Below are 20,050 nucleotides of genomic sequence, written 5' to 3'. Positions count from 1 at the left end.
TTTGACCATATCAAATTAGTTAATTAATACCTGTACTGTGAGTTGTTCTTCGAGACTGTACATCCCGTCGAAGAGTCGTATGAGAAAACTGCTTGTTTTAAGATTTCAAGATATGAATAAGAACATGTCATTAACAGTTTCCCATGTTGCATTATTCTTTCTTGCCTCCTTGGAATGATCTTAAAACGTAAGACAAGTGATATGGGAAATAATGGCGACACGACGTGTCATGGCAAAAGCCCCACGTGGGTGCCACTTTGCCCGATGAGGAGAGCAATAACGTTGACTCGACTCGCGTTGGCGACACCCGCTATCAGGCAACGGCTTCCAACCCCGCACGCTTGACCATGGCAGGGCGGGACGACTACCGACCGTCGCCCATACCCTGCAACGATCCGGTTCTCCACGCAACGTCAGTGACAGTGTCAGACGCCATTAGAGGTGCGACCCTACCTCACACAGGTGGGTACACCAGGAAACGGTAAGCTTCCCCATAAATACCCTTGCGTTCTAAACGGAGGGGGGGACAGAACACACACAAGAGCACTCCCTCTTCCACCACCCTCTCCACGTCGCTAACTTGATCGTCGGAGGGGTCGGGTCGAGCCTCCGACCCGACCAGTGTGCAGGTGCGAGACGAGGTTGCCTCTTCCCCGACGCTGCGGCAGAGCTCTCCCCCTGACGGGACATCCAGATCACCGAGGGTCGGCCACCAGAAGGACCCAAGGCACGCCACGCAAGATCCCCGCCATTCGGACCCCTGAACCAGCCGCGTCGACCCCGAGGTCACGGCTAAAAAAGTTATTTACCATAACAGATTGGCGCTAGAAGGAGGGCCTCCGAATGTCGACCGATCAGCAGACCCACTTGGGCGAACCCGCAGCTACGAGACCGCGCCCGGTCAGAACCCCGGAATATTATCCCTCCCGGGAGGGGCTCCGAGACGAATGCCCCGCCACGACTTCGGAGCGATACTGGCGGCTATTCAACGACCCGGGCTTGTCGCCACCCGACGCCCCCGTCGGCCCACCACCCGTTTCGCCCGAAGCCTTCCACGATCTCGCCCACCAAGTGCGGGCACTGGCGGGCGTGATACAAACTATCATCCCGCTCGTCTCCCAGCCAACGCCCCCACATGCAACCCGGCCTTTGCAACAGCGGGAGCCCGCCCCCCGGATGCACGCGCCGCTCCCCGAGCCCCCTCTGTCGCCTCGAAACCAAACGGCCCCGCTCGGGGACCGGGAGGCGGAAGGCACGTCGAGCCGCCCGGAGCCCGAACGACCGTCCATAGACCCGACGAGCACCCTGTGGGCCCAGGTGCGTCTCTTCAATCAACGCATCAACGAAGTGCAACAAGAGACGGATACCAAGGGTCCCCGTTCGCACCCGAAATACAAGATCAGGCCATTCCGTCACACTTTCGGCTCCCATCCCTGGACGCCTATGACGGCGCCACTGACCCCGCGGATCACGTAGCCGCGTTCCGCGCCCAAATGGCGCTATACGGGACTTCCGACGCCTTAATGTGCAGGGCGTTCCCGACAACTTTGAGGGGACCGGCCCGCGCATGGTACGGCGGTCTCAAGATCGGGACCATCACTTCCTTCGACCAGCTCGCCCGGGACTTCGAGCTCAACTTCCTCGCCTATGCCCGCCCGAAGCCGTCCGTGGCGCTGCTCCTCGGGCTCAACCAAAGGGAGGATGAGTCCCTCTCTCACTTCTTGAACCGCTTTACGAGACAGATCCGAGGACTCTCGGATGCTCACCCTTCTCTACTGATGCAGGCGTTCATGATAGGCTTGCGCCCCTCAAGGTTCTTCTGGTCCCTAGTAGAACAACCTCCTACGACGGTGCCCGAGATGCTCCAGCGTGCGAGTCAGTTCGTCGCCGCGGAAGCATGGATGGCCGGGAGGCCCGGGGGACACAAAGGGACCAAGCCAGAGCCGCCTCGGCAGCAGCAACCCGCGACATCTCGGCGTAGGTTGGACTGATCCGACCCGCCTACTCCGAGGCCCCCTCTCCCAGCCTTGAACTCGTCCCAAACAGAAATATTCCTTCACATAAGGGAGAAGGGGCTGCTCAAAGAGCCATACCCGATGAGAAGTCCGCGGGTGCTGGCGGACCAATCGAAGTACTGTCGCTTCCATCGGCAACGTGGGCACGACACTGAACAGTGTTGGGAGCTAAAGAGACAGATCGAGGAGCTCATTCGCAGGGGACACCTCGGCCAGTACCTCCGCCCAGATAAGGAACCTTCGCCACGCCAAGAGGGCCCCGTCGAGCGACACATCGATGTAATAACAGGCGGCCCCACGTCTGGTGGGGACTCCATGACCAGAAGGAAGGCGTACGCCAGAGCCGCCTCGGCCGAAGCCCCCGGACATGCGCCCGGGCCTAACGTCACCTTCCCGGCCAGAACGTCCGAACAAGCCGAGCACGACGATGCGCTCGTGGTATCAGCCAGAATCGCCAATGCGCAGGTGAGAAGAATCATGGTCGATACTGGGAGCTCGACCGACATACTCTACTATGACACCTTCCAGAAGCTCGGTCTATCCAGAGACAACATGAAGCCGATATCCTCGGCGCTCACCGGATTCACCGGTGATTCAATCTCACCACTAGGGGCGGTCACTTTGCCCTTAACCCTGGGAAACCCGCCAAGGTCGAAGACAATAATGACCTCCTTCTTGGTAATCGACCTCCCCGCCGTGTACAATGCCATTCTCGGTCGGCCGACCCTCAACAAAATCAGAGCCGTCATCTCGACCTACTACCATACTGTGAAGTTCCCGACCGACGCCAGGACCGGACAGATCACAGGAAGTCCTCGGGAATCCAAGCGCTGCTACCTGACCGCCGTCTCGTTACACAAGAAGGCCAGGACCGAGTCGCCGTTGGCAAACCCCCGAGAAACGCAGAAGATGGCCCCCCATCTTGAGCCGAGGAGGTCCACCATCGCTGTGCCACTGCTAAATGATCGGTCGGTGCAAACGGTTAGGATCGGGTTGGAGCTACCCGAGCAAGAACGAGGACAGCTCGTCGGCCTTCTATAGAAGAACGCTGATGTCTTCGCCTGGTCACCCTCTGACATGACAGGCGTCGACCCGGAAGTTGCCCTACATCACCTCAGTATCTCACCTGAAGCCCGCCCAGTAAAACAAAAGCTGAGACGGCAGGCCCCAGAGCGGCAGATAGCCGTACGAGAAGAAGTGGCTCGACTCTTGGAGGTAGGCTTCATAAAAGAAGCCAATTACCCGCGATAGCTTTCGAATGTAGTCCTCCTCAAAAAAGCTAATGGAAGCTGGAGGATGTGCGTTGATTACACCAGTCTCAACAATGCATGCCGGAAGGACTGCTATCCCCTTCCGAAGGTCGACCAGCTGGTCGATGCCACGGTAGGTCACGCCCGCCTCTCGTTTATGGACGCCTTCTCGGGATATAACCAGATCAGGATGGCATCCGAAGATCAAGAACATACGGCCTTTCTCACCGACCAAGGGGTTTACTTATACAAAGTCATGCCTTTCGGATTAAAGAACGCCGGGGCAACGTACCAGAGGACGGTGAACAAAATGTTCGCCCACCAGATCGGACGGAACATGGAAGTGTACGTCGACGACATGATCATAAAGAGCCAAGAGGCCGGAGCCCACCTAGCCGACCTGTCCGAGGCGTTCGCCACGTTGCGCAAGTTCGGCATGCGGCTCAACCCGGCTAAGTGCGCCTTCGGCGTCACGTCAGGGAAGTTCCTCGGGTTCATTATACACAAAAGAGGGATCGACGCCAACCCAGAAAAGGTCCAGGCGATCATCAACATGCAACCACCTCGCACGATCAAAGATCTGCAGCGCCTTAACGAGAAGCTCGTCGCCATGTCCCGCTTTCTCGCCCGATTGGGTGATCACTGCCTCCCCTTCTTCAGGGCACTTAAGAACCCGAAGGGTTTTCAGTGGACGGTGGAATGCGAGGAAGCCCTCAAGCAAGTGAAACAACACCTGGCCAACCTTCCTCGGCTCGCCTCAGTCTCCCCCGGTGAGAAGCTGAGCATCTACCTGGCTGCCTCCCCGCACGCGGTAAGTTCCGTCCTGGTTAAAGAAAACTCTGGTGACCAGCTCCCGGTCTACTATGTCAGCCACATCCTCAATGGTCCTAAGGAACGATACCCGCCGATCGAGAAGCTAGCGCTCGCGCTCATATTGTCCGCCCGGAAGCTACGCCCTTATTTCCAAGCCCACCCGGTGGAGGTAATTACGGACCAGCCGCTTCGTCAGGTCTTGTCCAAGTTTGATGTCGCAGGACGGCTTCTCAAATGGGCGGTGGAGCTCGGCGAGCATGACATTCAATACGTGCCCAGGACAGCTATTAAAGCCCAGTTCGTGGCCGACTTCATCGCAGAGTTGACCTAGATCGGGGACGAGAGCCTCAGACAGCCTCCCGAGGCCTGGGTCCTGCACGTCGACGGTTCGGCCAACTCAAAAGGTGCTGGCGCAGGGCTGGTGCTGCAGGCTCCCGACGGGCGGTCGTTCGAACGTTCCCTTCGCTTCGGGTTCCGGGCCACTAACAACGAGGCAGAATACGAGGCGCTCCTAGCAGGACTCAGATTGGCCCTCGAGATGCAGGTGGTTGCCATCCACGTCCTCACCGACTCCCAACTGGTGGCCGAGCAACTCAGCGGAGGATACGAGGCCCGCGACCCAACCATGGCTAGATACCTGGCACAGGTAAAGAACCTGACCGCCAAGTTCCTTCATTTTACATTATCTAACGTCCCGAGGGGGGAGAACGAGTGCGCCGACGCGCTAGCTAGGCTGGCATCAAAACCTGTCCCCGAAGTCGGGCTCGAGGTCGAGGAGCTACCCGCCCGCGCCATCGAAGTCGCGGCCGCAGCTACGGGTGGCGCGCCCATCACCTAGGTACAAGAACTGCTCCACTTCAAACGGGACGGGACTCTCCCGCCCAACAAAGCCACGGCTCGGCGCCTACGTCGCTCACATGCATGGTACACCGAGGCGGGTGGACGTCTCTACAAGCGGTCCTTCTCGTACCCCCTCCTACGGTGCTTAGAGTCCGACGAAGCCCGGACCGTCCTGGTTGAGGTCCATGAAGGGGTCTGCGGGGAACACATCGGCGGGCGAACCCTGGCGCACAAGATACTCCGCCAAGGCTACTACTGGCCGACCATGTGTCAGGACGCGAAGGCCCACGTACAACGGTGCAGCTCATGCCAAGAACACACCCGCACACCCTGGCTGCCTGCAGTCCCATTAACCCCCATCGACTGCGCATGGCCATTCGCGCAATGGGGTTTGGACCTCCTCGGTCCCTTCCCCCCAGCATCGGGACAGCGGAGATACATCGTCGTAGGCGTAGATTATTTCACAAAATGGGTATAGGTCGAGCCATTGGCGACTATCACGGAACGACAAATAGAAAAGTTTGTGTGGAAGAACTTGGTGACTCGGTTCGGCCTGCCAAACACCATCATCACAGATAATGGGCCCCAGTTCGCTGGTCGGAAGTTTCGGGAGTTTTGCGCGTACCACGGAATCCAGCTAAGGTTCAGCTCAGTGGCTCATCCTCAGACAAACGGCCTGGCGGAGGTAACCAACCGGTCCATCCTAGATGGGCTCAAAAGAAGAGTGTCCGCAGCTCGATCAGCTTGGACGGACGAGCTCCCTAGCGTACTATGGGCGCTACGCACCACTCCCAAAACCGCGACTGGAGAGTCCCCTTACAGCCTCGCGTTCGGAACTGAAGCTGTCCTCCCCCCCGAGGTAGCCATCGCCACGCTTCGAACACGAAGCTATGACAAGGAAGCCTCGGAAGAAGGACTTCGAGCCACCCTCGATCTGCTGGAGGAGCGGCGTGCCGACGCACACGTAAGAGCCCTTTCTTACAAAAGAGCGGTCTCAAGGGTTTACAACCGAAAGGTACGACCCCGACCCGTCAAATTAGGCGACCTAGTCCTGCGAAGGACCGAGGTCAGCGATCCGACCCGGGCACGAGGCAAGTTGGCTCCCAGCTGGGAAGGCCCTTACCGAGTGACCGAAGTTATCGGAACCGGGACATTCCGACTCACCACGATGACAGGTCAATCGCTGCCAAGGACTTGGAACACCCAAAACCTCAAAAGGTTCTTTCCATAAGCAAGAGACTTGGCCAAAGAAAGAGCCGTACCAAAACACAGACAGACGATTGAGAAGAAGAGCAAGACCATGTTTTATTCAAAACAAGCGCGTTACAAGACAAAGCAAAAAGAACAGAGATCTTCATTCCTCAGGGGCATTTGGGCTATCGTCAAAAGGAACCTCAGCTGGCATGTCGACACCCAGATCCTCGGGGAACGAACCAAAGGGATCCTCTACAACCTCCGAGTCAGGATGGCGCACCTTGAAACGAGCAAGGGCAACCCGATACTCGTACTCGTACGAGACCCGCCCGGTCCGAACAAGGCCGAGCTGGAAGCCCGAGGAACCCTTGTAGTCCTCGATCAGCTTCTTCTCCTTCCCCGGTCGTTGGCGGATCTCGGCATCCAGGGCCTCGGAGGCCCTTTGCGCCTCGGCCCACGACTCTTCAAGGCGCCGGATCAGCTCGAGAGAGTCCTTCCTCGCCGAGCGAGCCTCGGCCACCGACGCCCTCAAATGAGTCTGGAGCTCCGTATTACGCTCCTCAGACGTCTCCAGCCGCGCCTGTAACTCCACGAGCCGCTCCGCGGACGACTGGAGCTCAGATCGAAGGCGCATCACCTCCGCCTCCAAATCCGAGGCGCGTTACTCGGCCGCCGCAACCGCCTCGGGACCCGCTCTAGCCCGAGCCTCGTCCGCCTGCCTCCGGAGCTCGGCATTGCGGCTGCTCAGAGCGGAGATAACTCGTTTCGCGTCGCGAACGCGGTCCATCAACGCGGCAGCATAGTGGTTGCCCTGGTGAAAGAGCAAAGTCAAAACAAAGCTTGTCCAAAAGTATGCAAACGGGAGGACGGAACAAAACTTACCCACAACAGCGACTTAGCAGATTTGCTAAGCAAGACCTCGGAGGACAGGGTATACAGATCCCGAGCTATGTCGGGGTGAAGCCCTCCTCGCACAAACTTGGCCGCATAGTCCCCGTCGGCCCACACCCGGCTGCCCCGGGTGAGACCGTCCCACCGGCCCATTAGCAGATCAGTGGTCGCGCCGCGCGGGAGAGCGCCCACCTCCCGCGCTAAGTAGGGCTCGTCCTCCCTCCCGAACGGAAGACGAAGGAGCTCACGAATCGAGGGCTGACGAGGCGCCTCCACCACTGCGTTCCCGCTCGTATCGGCCTCGCCCTCCCCGGGGCTCCCCGCGACGTTAGCCGCCGGGGCTACGGTGGCTTCCACCGCCAATGCGACGGCGCCTTCCGCCGTCGGAGTTGCGACCGCCTCAGGACCATCGCCTGGAGGCACCCGCGCCCTCTTCCGAGGCCGACCGACCTCGACATCCACGGGGGCCTCCCTCGTACCCGCCCTGGCGACGGAAGGCGAACGGCCTGACGCGGCCGAAGTTCTTCCTCCACGCAAGGCTTCAAGAAGCACCATCTCTGCGAAGAAAATGACGGTCAGTTAAGTGGATAGTCCACAAGGGAAAAGAGAAAAAAAACCCTAAAGAACCGCCCCTTGGAGCATACCTAGAGGCACCGGGCTAAGACCCGCCTCCTCCAACCACCGCTCGGACATATTCCGGATGGCGCTGGAGGCCGGGAGGATCTCTCTAAGCCTCCGGAGCTCTCAGCGCCCCTCATCGTCCAAAATCGGGGCGGTGTTGTCTATCGTACGCGCCCCCCGGCGGACCCCAAATCCCCAATCCCTCGAGCGGTAGACAAAAAAGAAGCGCTCCTTCCACCCCTTATTACTAGAAGGGGCTCCACCCACTCGGAAGCCCGCTCGAGCGGACAGATGGTAGCCCCCCGACCCCTTACAAAGACGGAAGCAGGAAAGGAAGAGGGCACAGGTCAGGGTTATATTGGCGTAATGACACTCCCCCAGAAACGCCACCAGATATCGCCATGAGTTCGGCGCCATCTGGGACGGGGAGATACGCCACCAGGAAAGACAGGAGACTATGACAGTGTGCAGGGGGAGGCATAGCCCGGCCTCGAAAGCATCAAGGGTGAGGGCGAAACCCCTAGGAATCGGGTCATACGCCCGTTGACCGGGCTCCGGAGCAAGAAGGACAAACTCCTCCGGGATGCCATAGCGATCCCGGAGGAGGCTCAGCGACGACTCGCCCATGGTGGAGTCATGGTCGTGCGGCCACATCAGGGCCTCCAGGGCCCGGGCCGCCTCCCCGTCGGATGACGAGGGGGGATTCGACGAAGTCGCCGTCTCCCCGGCTTTCGACAAAGAAGAAGACGAATTGGAAGGGGAAGACACCATTCTTACCGACCTTTAGCAAGAAAAGAAGGAATGACAGGTGCGAGCAAAACGACGGGGTACGAAGTAGCACGACGAAAACAGATGAAGAGACCCCCCGACGGCTAGCCTCACGCTACTTATAAGCAGGTCGCATCCCGCCAAAACGACAACCCTTCCCCTCCCAAAGTGCGCTGCGAAGACCATGAGCGTCACCTCGCCATAAATGCAGCCTGACGTGGCAGCCGGTTGCAGCGCGGTGCAAGATACGGAAGCGCTAATCATATCAGCCTCGGAAGCATTAATCGAATCAACCTTAAAAGCGCCAACTATGTCCGCCTTAAAGACGCTAATCACACCGGCCTCGAAACCAGGCAGCCCCCGGAGAGGGCGGCCCCTCGATCTTCCCCAGGGAAAAGAGAGCCCGGCCACCCGCACGCGCATGAGCAATCAATCGCCGGCCGGAATCAAGTACCTCCTCGGCTACTTGTCGCTTGAGACCACCCCTCGACTACATATCGCCCGAGGTCCTTCCTCGGCCGCGTAATGCCCGAGGCACACCAGCGCGGTCAGCCCGCCTGCGTCATGCTCCTCGGCCGCGTAATGCCCGAGGCACACCAGCACGGTCAGCCCGCCTGCGTCATGCTCCTCGGCCGCATAATGCCCGAGGCACACCAGCGCGATCAGCCCGCCTGCGTCATGCTCCTCGACCGCGTAATGCCCGAGGCACACCAGCGCGGTCAGCCCGCCTGCGTCATGTTCCTCGGCCGTGTAATGCCTGAGGCACTCCAGCGCGGACAGCCCGCATACGTCTAGCTCCTTGCCCGCAGAATGCTCGAAGATCCCACCTTCGTAAAACAAACTCTGCCGCATGCCATCTGAGTTAAAGCCATGCCTCGGGCTCCCTCACCCGACTGCCGCACCCGACGCATAGCTTCTTCCGGGGGGAGGGGGGAATATGATATGGGAAATAATGGCGACATGACGTGTCACGGCAAAAGCCCCACGTGGGCGCCACTCTGCCCGATGAGGAGAGCAATAACGCTGACTCGACTCGCGTTGGCGACACCCGCTATCAGGCAACGGCTTCCAACCCCGCACGCTTGACCATGGCAGGGCGGGACGACTACCGACCGTCGCCCATACCCTGCAACGATCCGGTTCTCCACGCAACATCAGTGACAGTGTCAGACGCCATTAGAGGTGCGACCATGCCTCACACAGGTGGGTACACCAGGAAACGGTAAGCTTCCCCATAAATACCCTTGCGTTCTAAACGGAGGGGGGGACAGAACACACACAAGAGCACTCCCTCTTCCACCACCCTCTCCACGTCGCTAACTTGATCGTCGGAGGGGTCGGGTCGAGCCTCCGACCCGACCAGTGTGCAGGTGCGAGACGAGGTTGCCTCTTCCCCGACGCTGCGGCAGAGCTCTCCCCCTGACGGGACATCCAGATCACCGAGGGTCGGCCACCAGAAGGACCCAAGGCACGCCACGCAAGATCCCCGCCATTCGGACCCCTGAACCAGCCGCGTCGACCCCGAGGTCACGGCTCAAAAAGTTATTTACCATAACAACAAGCTTAACACATCATTCTTATTTCATCAAACGTAAATACTCCGTGGATCATTATCGAGCATTCAGCTCATCTGCAGCGATCTCAGATATTGCCACCATTGATACGAATGATCTGCCCATTCACCCACTCTCCGTCATCGCTGGCCAAGAAGCCCACCAGCGGCGCCACGTCCTCCGGCTGCTCCAGCCGGCCCAGCGGTATCTCCGCCACGTACGCCTTCACGTCCTCCTCCGACTTCCCCGCGTAGAACATGGGCGTCGCCGTCGAACCCGGGGCCACCCCGTTAGCCGTGATGCGCGTCCCCCTCAGCTCCTTCGCCAGCACCCTCGTCATCACCTCGATCGCCGCCTTGGTCGCCGCGTACGCCCCGTAGCCCAGCCGCAGCGACCCCACTCCCGACGACGAGAAGGTGATGATCCGCCCGCCCCCGTCCCGGACCAGGCGATTCGCCGCCTCCCGGCAGCACAGGAACGTGCCCTTGGCGTTCACGCCGAACATCCAGTCGAAGCTTTCCTCGCTGGTGTCGGCTATCGGCGGGTACTCGGCGTCGATGACGGCGGCCGCGGTGACGAGGATGTGGAGGTTGGGGCCGAAGGTAGCTTCAGCTGCGTCGAACAGGGACTTGACTTGGGCGAAGCTGGACACGTCGGCGGAGACCGCGATGGCCCGCGGCGCCCCGTAGGTCGTGTTTATCGTCTCCGCCAACTTCTCCGCCGGGCTCGGGTCACCGACGTATCCGATGACGACGCTTGCGCCGAGGGAGGCAAGGTGGGCGCAGACAGCCGAGCCGATTCCACCTGCGCCGCCTGTCACGATGGCCACGCGGCCTTTCAGCGGCTGCAGGCGGTTCTCCGGCGCAGCGGTGCCTGCAGCTGCCATCTCAGCTCCCCCTTACAGAGCTCCCGCCTTGGTCTATGTTGATGAGATCTAAAGCTACTGGCTGCAGCAGCATATAAGGCGAGTCTACCATGACGAGTTCTCTGTGGAGCACGCTGCCGACAACTGCTGCATCCATCTCGTGAACAAGGACGGTGGCGCCTGCATCACCGTCGAGCTCTCGGAACAGTAGCCACGGCATCCGATGCTAAACCGCGCCATGCGCACACGACATGGTCACCCCCGGGGTCCTTGTCAACACAACACTGCATGCAGAATACAGGCTGTGTGTATGTCTGTAGCAGAGTGAGTGCCAGGAAGCCCGGACGGGAAGAACAGACAGGTCATATCAAACATTGTTTCTTTCTTTTTCCGTCGCTTAGTTTGCTCCACCGATGAATCGTACTGCAGGACGACAGGGATAGCAAATGCCACTGGAGATAAAAAAAAAAGAAGATGAACTGAACGTGAGTCAACTTTTTCTCTGCCGCTGGTCGTTGTGGTTTCCAGAGTGTTCCGCTGCATCATCTAATGTAAATGATGTAAATGAAATTGTTTTGGCACTCTTCTTACGACGAAAATGGCACATATTAAATTAGCATAATATTTAAAGAAAAATATTTTATTATTTGATGATTGTAAAAGTGATAATATATAACATATTTCTCTACATAGCAATTCAGAAAAATGAGGCTGGTCAAATTAATTTCACCATATTGAATTGACATACAAATTTGACCATATCAAATTTAGTTTTAATCCTACTGTTATCTGTGTTAACTTAGTTTTTTTCTTCTTTTTTTTTTTTACTTTCATTCCATCTCTCAAATGCTTTGATATTGTTACTGAAACTATTTTTAGTCTCCTGACATAATATCTCATGAAGCAGAAGAAAAATGTGATCTGCTACTAAGAAAGTTTAATCTGATCAACTCACCCTAAGCCGCTCTGTGGAGTTTAAATGAGAGCAAGAAGAAGGTCTGTTCCAAGCTCACCGTCAACGAACCTCTCTAGTCTGGCTAAGTTGTGAGTAAGGCTTGGTCCAATTGACGATGTTCAGGATCGTCCCTGCGACGAGGCCTTCGTCAGGTCGGGTTGAGCTCGGGGTTGGCTCCGCACGTAATTCTTTGATCGGCACGCTGTCTGCTTCGTCGTCGCCAGACTCCTACATACAGGCCTAGGTCGGGAGGGGAGGGGTTTCCTAACCTTGGCCTCTCCAAAGGTTAAGTCAGTATTGAGTGGAGTTTTTGTAGAAGAATAGTTCCCCCCCTTGGTTGATGTTGGTCAGGGGGCTTTTATGCTTGCGACCGAGGGTTAGTCGTATGTGATCTGATGATGGCGGTTGACTTCTCGAGAGGTTGGCCTGTACCTTTGGGCGACCACCGATCGATCTACATGGAATGACGCCACGTTTTCTGGAGCGGCCTTCAACCGTACAACACTGTCTCGTGTGGCTTCTGACATCGCGGGAAGGGGCGACCATCATCCCGAGTTCGAGGTGGCATATCTGACACGACACTCCATCTCAGTCCTGAGGCTTCATGTCCGCGCTAATGTGTTTGCTGACCGCGTCCATGAGGGCGATACCATAATTGCTAGTCATAGGTGCCTTGCACGTGTGACTTGACACATAGTTTTTATGCTTATTATATTTTTGACATTTATCACTTTATATTGCATGTTGCTTGAATATATTGTGATGTTCATGGACCTGTGCAATGAGAATTGGATCGTGATGAGATCATGATAATGAGACCGATTCACCTTTAAACACGGATCCTAAATAATCCCGGTCATAGGTTACTCGAGAGGGATATCGAGATAACCGGATAGACCGGTGTGGTATATACCCATCCATATGATGAATGCAGCTGGTCTTATAGCTGCTCGTGTGGGGACACTAAGGATATAGTACATGTGCTCATTGGAGAATGAGTTCACTGATTGATTTGCTTATAGAATGCTAGATGGTTGATGATGCTTTATTGTTCGACAGCGATTCCATAGTCCCAATGGTGTATCTGGTCCTTAGACTTGAGACACCAAGAATGTCTTGTATGAGTACTCAACTCTTTGATACTAGACTTATTGGTTTAGATGTTCCAGATTTAGCACAACCGGTCATCGGGAGTGATAGCCAACCTTACGAGGACTATTGAGTGTCAATAGAGGATCATCCACTCTCGGTATCATAAGAGGAATATCTCATATGTTCTTGCTCGGAGAAATCCCTGGCTAGGGTCATTCGAATAGAGAGAGAAAGAGTTCTTCGGGAGAATCTGATTAAAGCGCGACTCGAGTAGAAGCCGTATGGGTCTGACAGCACCATGCCCGGTATATGATCTCTGGGATATTATATGGACCATAGGTACATGATAACTGAGGACAGACATGTCCAATGGATTGGATTCTTCTATATCGTTTGGGGACTGCGACGTAGTGGCATAGTACGTCCACAGTTAATGAGTCGAGTGAATTATTATGGAGATAATAATTCACTGTGCCAAAAGGAGTTCTGACAGGTATGACTCACAGTCAGCTCGATATTAGGCCTAGAGGGTCACACACATATGGTATGCATTACGATGAATAGAGTTTCGGATATGATATATTCGTCGGAGCCCCTATCTTATTGGATATCCAATAAGCCCCTAAATTATTGGATCTTATGGTTGAGATCCAGTAAGAGCCCACGAGAGATTATTAGATAGAGATCCACTAATCTAAGAGGCTTGGGTAGTTGGATGGAGATTCAATACCCAATATGATAGGATCCATTATGGTTAAGTTGACATGAGACCTCTACAAATAGGAGGGAATCAATGGTTCATAAGCTAGAGCTTTTTTGGTTTGCTTCTTCTATTCTCCTCCTCAGAGCAGGTATGGAGATTTGAGGAGCGTCGTCGCAACCTTACTGTGTGGATTACCGCTATAGAGGAGGGTGCTTGACCTCCTTCACCCTCTCCTAGAGATATGCAGGGATTCAGAGATATACGATCTCCCTAGGTAACACAATATATATTATACGTAGTTTTAAGTTTCGCAGATTTTGTGCACCAATCTTCGCATGACGACGAACACATATTTGGAAATTTGGGGATTTTGTTTTTTATGTTCTTCCGCTGCGCATGTGACGTTGCCCCTAAGATTTCCCTACAATGGTATCAGAGCCAGATTGTTTGTGCGAAAGATTGGTTTTCAACTGTGTGTTGTGTTTTGGAGACGCTTTTCAACTATGTTAAAATCATTGGCGCAAAAGCGAGAAAGGGCAGTAACAGTTGCTACCCTTGCAAATGGTGGTCGATGGCCGACGGCCTGCGGCCTGTCTGTAGCAAGCGCCACCTGCAGGTTGGGCAGCCTGCAGCGGTGGCCGCCTATGCGTGGGCACAGGGGCGGCGCCTACCACCGCTGGTTCCATGCGCGAGCCGCCAACAACGGCGGCAGCGAGCCCTAACGCGCAGAGGCGCCCGCAGAAAACAAGGGGGAAGGGATTAGGGCAATTTTTGGCAAAAAGATAGTTTTGCCCCTTGGAATTTTAGAAATTTCAAGTTCTGTCCTTTGTCCAAATTATAAAAATACCCCTTAAATTTTAAAAATTCCCTATATGTCCTTGATTTAAAAAATATTAATTAATTTAAAAGTTTAATTGATTACTTTTTTTATTTTTATTATCTAGTAGTCTTACATGATGATGATTTATGTTAGGATCGAGAGCACTAAGAGGGGGGGGGGGGGGGGTAAATTAGTGCAGCGGAAATCTTACAGCGATTTAAAACCAAAAGCTGCGTTCGTTCAATAAAAACTATTATGATGCAAAAGCTAATTCTCAGTTTGTATCTAAGTGCAGTTTGCGTCTAAGCGCAGATTGCGTCTAAGCGCAGTTTGCGTCTAAATACAGTTTGCGTCTAAGCGCAGTTTGTGTCTAAGCGCAGTTTGCGTCTAAACGCAGATTTACGTCTAAACGCAGTTTTATGTCTAAACGCAGATTTACGTCTAAACGCAGTTTTACGTCTAAACACAAATTTACGTCTAAACTCAGTTTACGTCTAAAATGTCTAAACACAGTTTGAGCAGTTTTACGTCTAAACGTAATTTTACGTCTAAACGCAGATTTACGTCTAAACGCAGTTTTACGTCTAAACGCAGATTTACGTCCAAACTCAGTTTACGTCTAAAACGCAGTTTGCGTCTAAATGGAATCAAGACATAAACGAAAACTGCACAGAACCTTGTTCGTAAAAACGCAGAAGACAGTTTGCAGTTATAAATGAAATCAAGACGTAAACGTAAACTGCACAGAACCTTGTTCGTTAAAGCGCAGAAGACAGTTTGCAGTTGTAAATGAAATCAAGACATAAACGTAAACTGCACAGAATTCGTTCGTAAAAGCGCAGAGAGCAGAGGCTAAGTAGGAGGTTTGCAGTAATGATAAAGTGCTCAAAATAAACGCAAACCAGAGATTTAGAGTGGTTCGGTCAGTCTTGACCTACTCCACTTTTGGCTTCCTCCACCGATGAGGTCACCGACGTCAACTAGAAGCCTTCCTTCAATAGGCGAAGGCCAACTACCCTCTTACAGATTCACTCCTTTTGACGGGCTTAGGAGACAACCCTTACAGATGTTTTCTCTCCTCACTTTACAACACAAACTTGAAGAACAGAAGGAGGAGGAAAACTAGCAGTTTTGAGCTCTAAGAACCACTGAAAAGATCAAGATTTCGGCTTGAGTTCTTGTTCTTTCAGTGCTGAATGGGTGGGGTATTTATAGGCCCCAACCCAATTCAAATTTGGAGCTCAAAACGATCAAATCCCGGAATTCCGGGATCAGGCGGTTGCACCTCCTGACTGGAGAGGTTGCACCGCCTGGCAGTGCTCGAAGACCGAGCTCAGGCGGTGCCACCTCTCTGCCAGGGAGGTTGCACCGCCCAGTCTTGCTCGAAGACTGAGCTCAGGCGGTGCCACCTCTCTGTCAGGGAGGTTGCACCGCCCAGTCTAGCTCGAAGACTGAGCTCAGGCGGTGCCACCTCCCGGCTGGAGAGGTTGCACCGCCCAGTCTCGCTGGGAGGCTTAGCCCAGGCGGTGCCACCTCTTGGCCTAGGCGGTTGCACCTCCTGGAACTATTCCAGATCACTGGTTGGGCTCCAAACTTGGCCCAAACCAGTCCGAATTCGGGCCCAATTGGCCCAAGATTAAGTTAATGGGATCACCTCCCATTTTCCAACTTAATCAATGTGCTAACTACGATTAGTTCTAAGACAATTTCTGCAGCTTTGCTTCGGTGCGTCAATCGCTTCTTCCGGCGAGTTTCCGGCGAACTTCCGTCGATCATCCGATGAACCCTCGGTGATGCTCCTGCGGACTTCCGGCAAACTCCTGGACTTTGCGACGATCCACTTGGCAAGTTCCGACGAGCTTCGCTTGGCAAGCTTCTGGACTTCTCGGATCTGTTCTCGCAGAACCTCCGACGACCGTCCGAACTTCCGTCGAACTCTCGAACTTCCAACGTGATCATGAACTTGACTCCGGCGCAACTCCTGCTGCTTGTCTAACTTTCATCGTAGTTAATCCTGCACACTTAAAACAAAAACTTCGATCGAGACAATTAATCCTAAGCAATTAACCAAGTTGTCCGGCATGTCATTGGTCCCTCGACGCTTCGTCCGATTCTTCGGCGCATCGTCCTTTCCTGCAGCCTATTGCCCAATCGGCCAGTTGACTCCGCAACTCCGATATCCTTGGCACAATACCCGCTCTTCTTGGCCCGATGCCCGAGTCCACGACCCGAAGCCTTCTGTCGATACGTCGACCGATCCACCGGCCCGACGTTCAATCTTCTGACATGTTCCTCCGGCACAACATGATGTTCCTGCTTTAATTGTCTCATTCTGATCAAAGCATCCTGCGTCACTCAAAACGCAGATTAAATCATAAACATATATCAAGTAGTTTCATCATCAAAATACGAGATTCAACAATTTATACATGTGATGTATAATATATGGACGGATGATCATGGACCGTGTGATATATGTACTTGTGATTATTATTATTGAGGCCTACGAGCCTCCATTTTATTTTTCATTTATTGTCGGGCCTATGTGCATATAATTAAGTTCTAATCACATGAGGAGGCATAGCAGGAGCGTGGATGCGATAGTGAGACCCACGAGACGGATGATCGCGATGCATGGAGATGCGTCGAGATGCCGACGGAACCGACGAGGACGAGATGGACGATCACAGGGCATGAAGAAGCACCACTATACACATAGATCTTGATGTGAGTGATTAGACCTGATAGGGGTAAAAAACTGACTTGACATAACACCCCGGATTTGACGTAATACACCCCCCCACGTCAGACGCCCAGCACGGCGCGCTGCCCCAGAAAGAGCATTAACGACGACGCAACACGCACCCATACCCACCGTACTTGGGCCTCCTCGGCTGACCCATCAGGGTCGGCCGAGGCAGGCAAACGCAACTACTGGCACCCCCCATACCCTGCGGCAGCTCGGCTCCACACGCAACGTCCACGACGGCGACAGACGCCACCGAAGGTACGATCCGACTCTTGCAAGATGGCCCATCAGGTAACATCAAGCCCCCCTCATAAATACCCCGCCCCCCCCCCCTGGCTCCCAGCAGGGGGGACCGATTTCTCACTCAATACAATACTCCTCCCCACTGACGTAATCGTCGGAGGGGTCGGGCCGAGCCACCGACCCGACCTGTGTGCAGGTACCCGATCGCCAGTAGCTCAGCAAGGCCAAGTTTTCCAAGCAGGTCCTCGACATCCGCCATCTCAAGGCCTCAGGGAGGGACACGTCCGATTCGAGTCATTTGGAGCCCTGAACCAGCCGCGTCGGCCCCTAAGTCGCGGCTAAAAAAGTTACTTACCGTAACAGAATGGCGCTAGAAGGAGGGCCCATCCAAATGTCAGGCGATCAGCAAATCTACCCCGGCAGATCCTCAAATGCGGAGCTCCCCGCCTTGGGGGAACGGCGTGACAAAACCCACGACGAACGCCCCGCAGCGGTGTCGGAACGCTACTAGCGACTGTTCAACGACCCGGGCTTGTCGCCCCCTAGCGGCGCACCCGCCGACTCCTCGCAAGTGTCGCCCGAGGCCTTTCATGACCTCGCCCACCAGGTCCGAGCTCTGACAAGCATGGTGTAGACCATTATCTCCCAACGAGCCCCTCCGCGTGCGCGCGCGGCCCTCGCAGCAACAGGAGACCCCCGATCCGGCCCGCGCGCCACTCCCAGGGCCTTCGGGCTCGCCTCAAAACCCCACAACTCGACCGGGGAGCAGGGAAGCAGAGGACACGGCGAGCCACCCCGAGGCCGAGGCTCCGACTGCCGACTCGACGTACGCCCTACGGGCCCAGCTGCGCCTCGTCAGTCAAAGGCTTGCCGAGGTACAACAGGAGGTTCGTAAGTCAAAAGGAGAACTCGGGGCGGACCGACACCAAGGATCTCCGTTCACCCCCGAGATACAGGATCAGGCGATCCCGCCGCATTTTCGCCTCCCCTCTTTAGACGCGTATGACGGCGCGACCGACCCCGCGGACCACGTGGCCGCTTTTCGGTCCCAGATGGCGCTATTCAGGACTTCAGACGCCCTGATTTGCAGGGCATTCCCGATGACCTTGCGAGGACCAGCCCGCGCGTGGTACAGTGGCCTGAAGCCAGGGACCATCGCCTCCTTCGATCAGCTCGCCAAGGATTTTGAACTTAACTTCCTGGCGTACGCCCGACCGAAGCCGTCCATGGCATTGCTCCTGGGGCTCAACCAGAAGGAGGACGAGCCCCTTTCTTACTTTGTGAACCGGTTTACGACGCAAATCCGTGGATTGTCGGATGCTCACCCCTCTCTCTTGATGCAGGCCTTTATGACTGGTCTGCGGCCCTCCAGGTTCTTCTGGTCGCTCGTGGAGAGGCCCCCCGTCGCGGTCCCCGAGATGCTCCAACGGGCCAGTCAGTTCATCGCCGCGAAAACTTGGATAGTCGGAAGGCGGGAGGAGCACAGAAAGGTCAAGGCAGAGCCACCCCGACAGCAACAACCCACCGCCTCCCGGCGAAAGTTGGACAGGCCCGACCCAAGGCCTCCTCTTCCCTCCTTGAACTCTTCCCGGACTGAGATATTCCTACACGAAAGGGGGAAGGGGCTGCTCAGGGACCCTCACCCGATGAAGAACCCGCGAGAGCTCGCAGACCGCTCAAAGTATTGCCGGTTCCATCGACAACACGGGCACGACACTGAGCAGTGTTACGAGTTAAAAAGACAAATCGAGGAGCTCATCCTCAGAGGTCACCTCGGCCAGTACCTCCGGCCGAGCAAGGAGGAGTCTCCTCGTCCGGAGGGCCCTGTCGAGCGACACATCGATGTCATAGCCGGGGGCCCCGCTTCTGGAGGAAGTTCTATGTCGGGCAGGAAGGCCTATGCCCGGGCCGCCCCCGACGAAGACTCGGGACGCGGGCCCGAGCTCGAGATCACCTTCCCAACCGGAGCTACTGAGCGACCCCACCACGACGATGCCCTGGTAATATCGGCTAGGGTAGCCAACGCGCAAGTAAGGAGAATCATGGTTGACACGGGGAGCTCGGCCGACATACTCTACTTTGGCGCCTTCCAGAAGCTGGGCCTAGCCAGGGAAAGTCTAAGCCCGATGTGCTCGGCGCTCACCGGCTTCACGGGAGATTCAATATCGCCCCTGGGAGCCATCACCCTACCTCTGACCCTGGGGACCCCGCCAAAATCAAAGACCGTCATGACCACCTTTTTGGTGGTCGACCTTCCCACCGCCTACAAAGCCATACTCGGTCGACCAACCCTCAACAAGGTCAGAGTCGCCGTCTCGACCTACTACCGGACCGTCAAATTCCCGACTCGGGAGGGGGTCGGGGAAGTCACCGGAAGCCCCCAAGAGTCCAGGCGCTGCTACCTCACCTTCGTCTCATTGAGCAAAAGGAGGGGCGCCTCTGGAAGATCCCCAGGAAGCAAAGAAGCCGGCCCCCCACCCTGAGCCGAGGGGATCCACTGTTGACGTCCCCTTGCGGGAAGCACGGCCGGATCAGACGGTCAAGGTCGGATCATAGCTGCCCGAGCGGGAACGAGAACAGCTCGTCGGCCTTCTGCGGGAAAATGCCGACATTTTCGCCTGGGCCCCGTCGAACATGGAGGGAGTCGACCCGAAGGTCGCGGAGCATCATCTCAATAT

The 20,050-nt window shown here is 55.6% G+C and overlaps 3 protein-coding genes across 3 annotated transcripts; 2 read left to right on the top strand and 1 right to left on the bottom strand.

Moving 5' to 3' along the window:
- The first annotated feature begins 2,096 nt into the window (after positions 1 to 2,096).
- LOC135641422 (uncharacterized) lies at positions 2,097 to 3,056 on the top strand. The gene has a single exon (XM_065156778.1). The coding sequence runs from the start codon at positions 2,097 to 2,099 to the stop codon at positions 3,054 to 3,056; it is 960 nt and encodes a 319-aa protein (XP_065012850.1).
- A 6,888-nt stretch (positions 3,057 to 9,944) lies between these two features.
- LOC103988862 (NADPH-dependent aldehyde reductase-like protein, chloroplastic) lies at positions 9,945 to 11,143 on the bottom strand. The gene has a single exon (XM_009407531.3). It carries the CDS (start codon positions 10,829 to 10,831, stop codon positions 10,034 to 10,036), a length of 798 nt encoding a protein of 265 aa, XP_009405806.2. The 5' UTR covers positions 10,832 to 11,143; the 3' UTR covers positions 9,945 to 10,033.
- A 2,988-nt stretch (positions 11,144 to 14,131) lies between these two features.
- Positions 14,132 to 19,855, top strand: LOC135641420 (uncharacterized). Its single transcript, XM_065156777.1, has 2 exons — positions 14,132 to 14,239; positions 18,026 to 19,855. The coding sequence occupies exons 1-2, from the start codon at positions 14,132 to 14,134 to the stop codon at positions 19,853 to 19,855; spliced, it is 1,938 nt and encodes a 645-aa protein (XP_065012849.1).
- Positions 19,856 to 20,050: the final 195 nt, after the last annotated feature.

This window comes from Musa acuminata, chromosome BXJ3-6 (assembly GCF_036884655.1).
Source record: "Musa acuminata AAA Group cultivar baxijiao chromosome BXJ3-6, Cavendish_Baxijiao_AAA, whole genome shotgun sequence".
Taxonomy (NCBI): Eukaryota; Viridiplantae; Streptophyta; class Magnoliopsida; order Zingiberales; family Musaceae; genus Musa; species Musa acuminata.
This window is presented reverse-complemented; position numbering and strand designations above follow the sequence as displayed.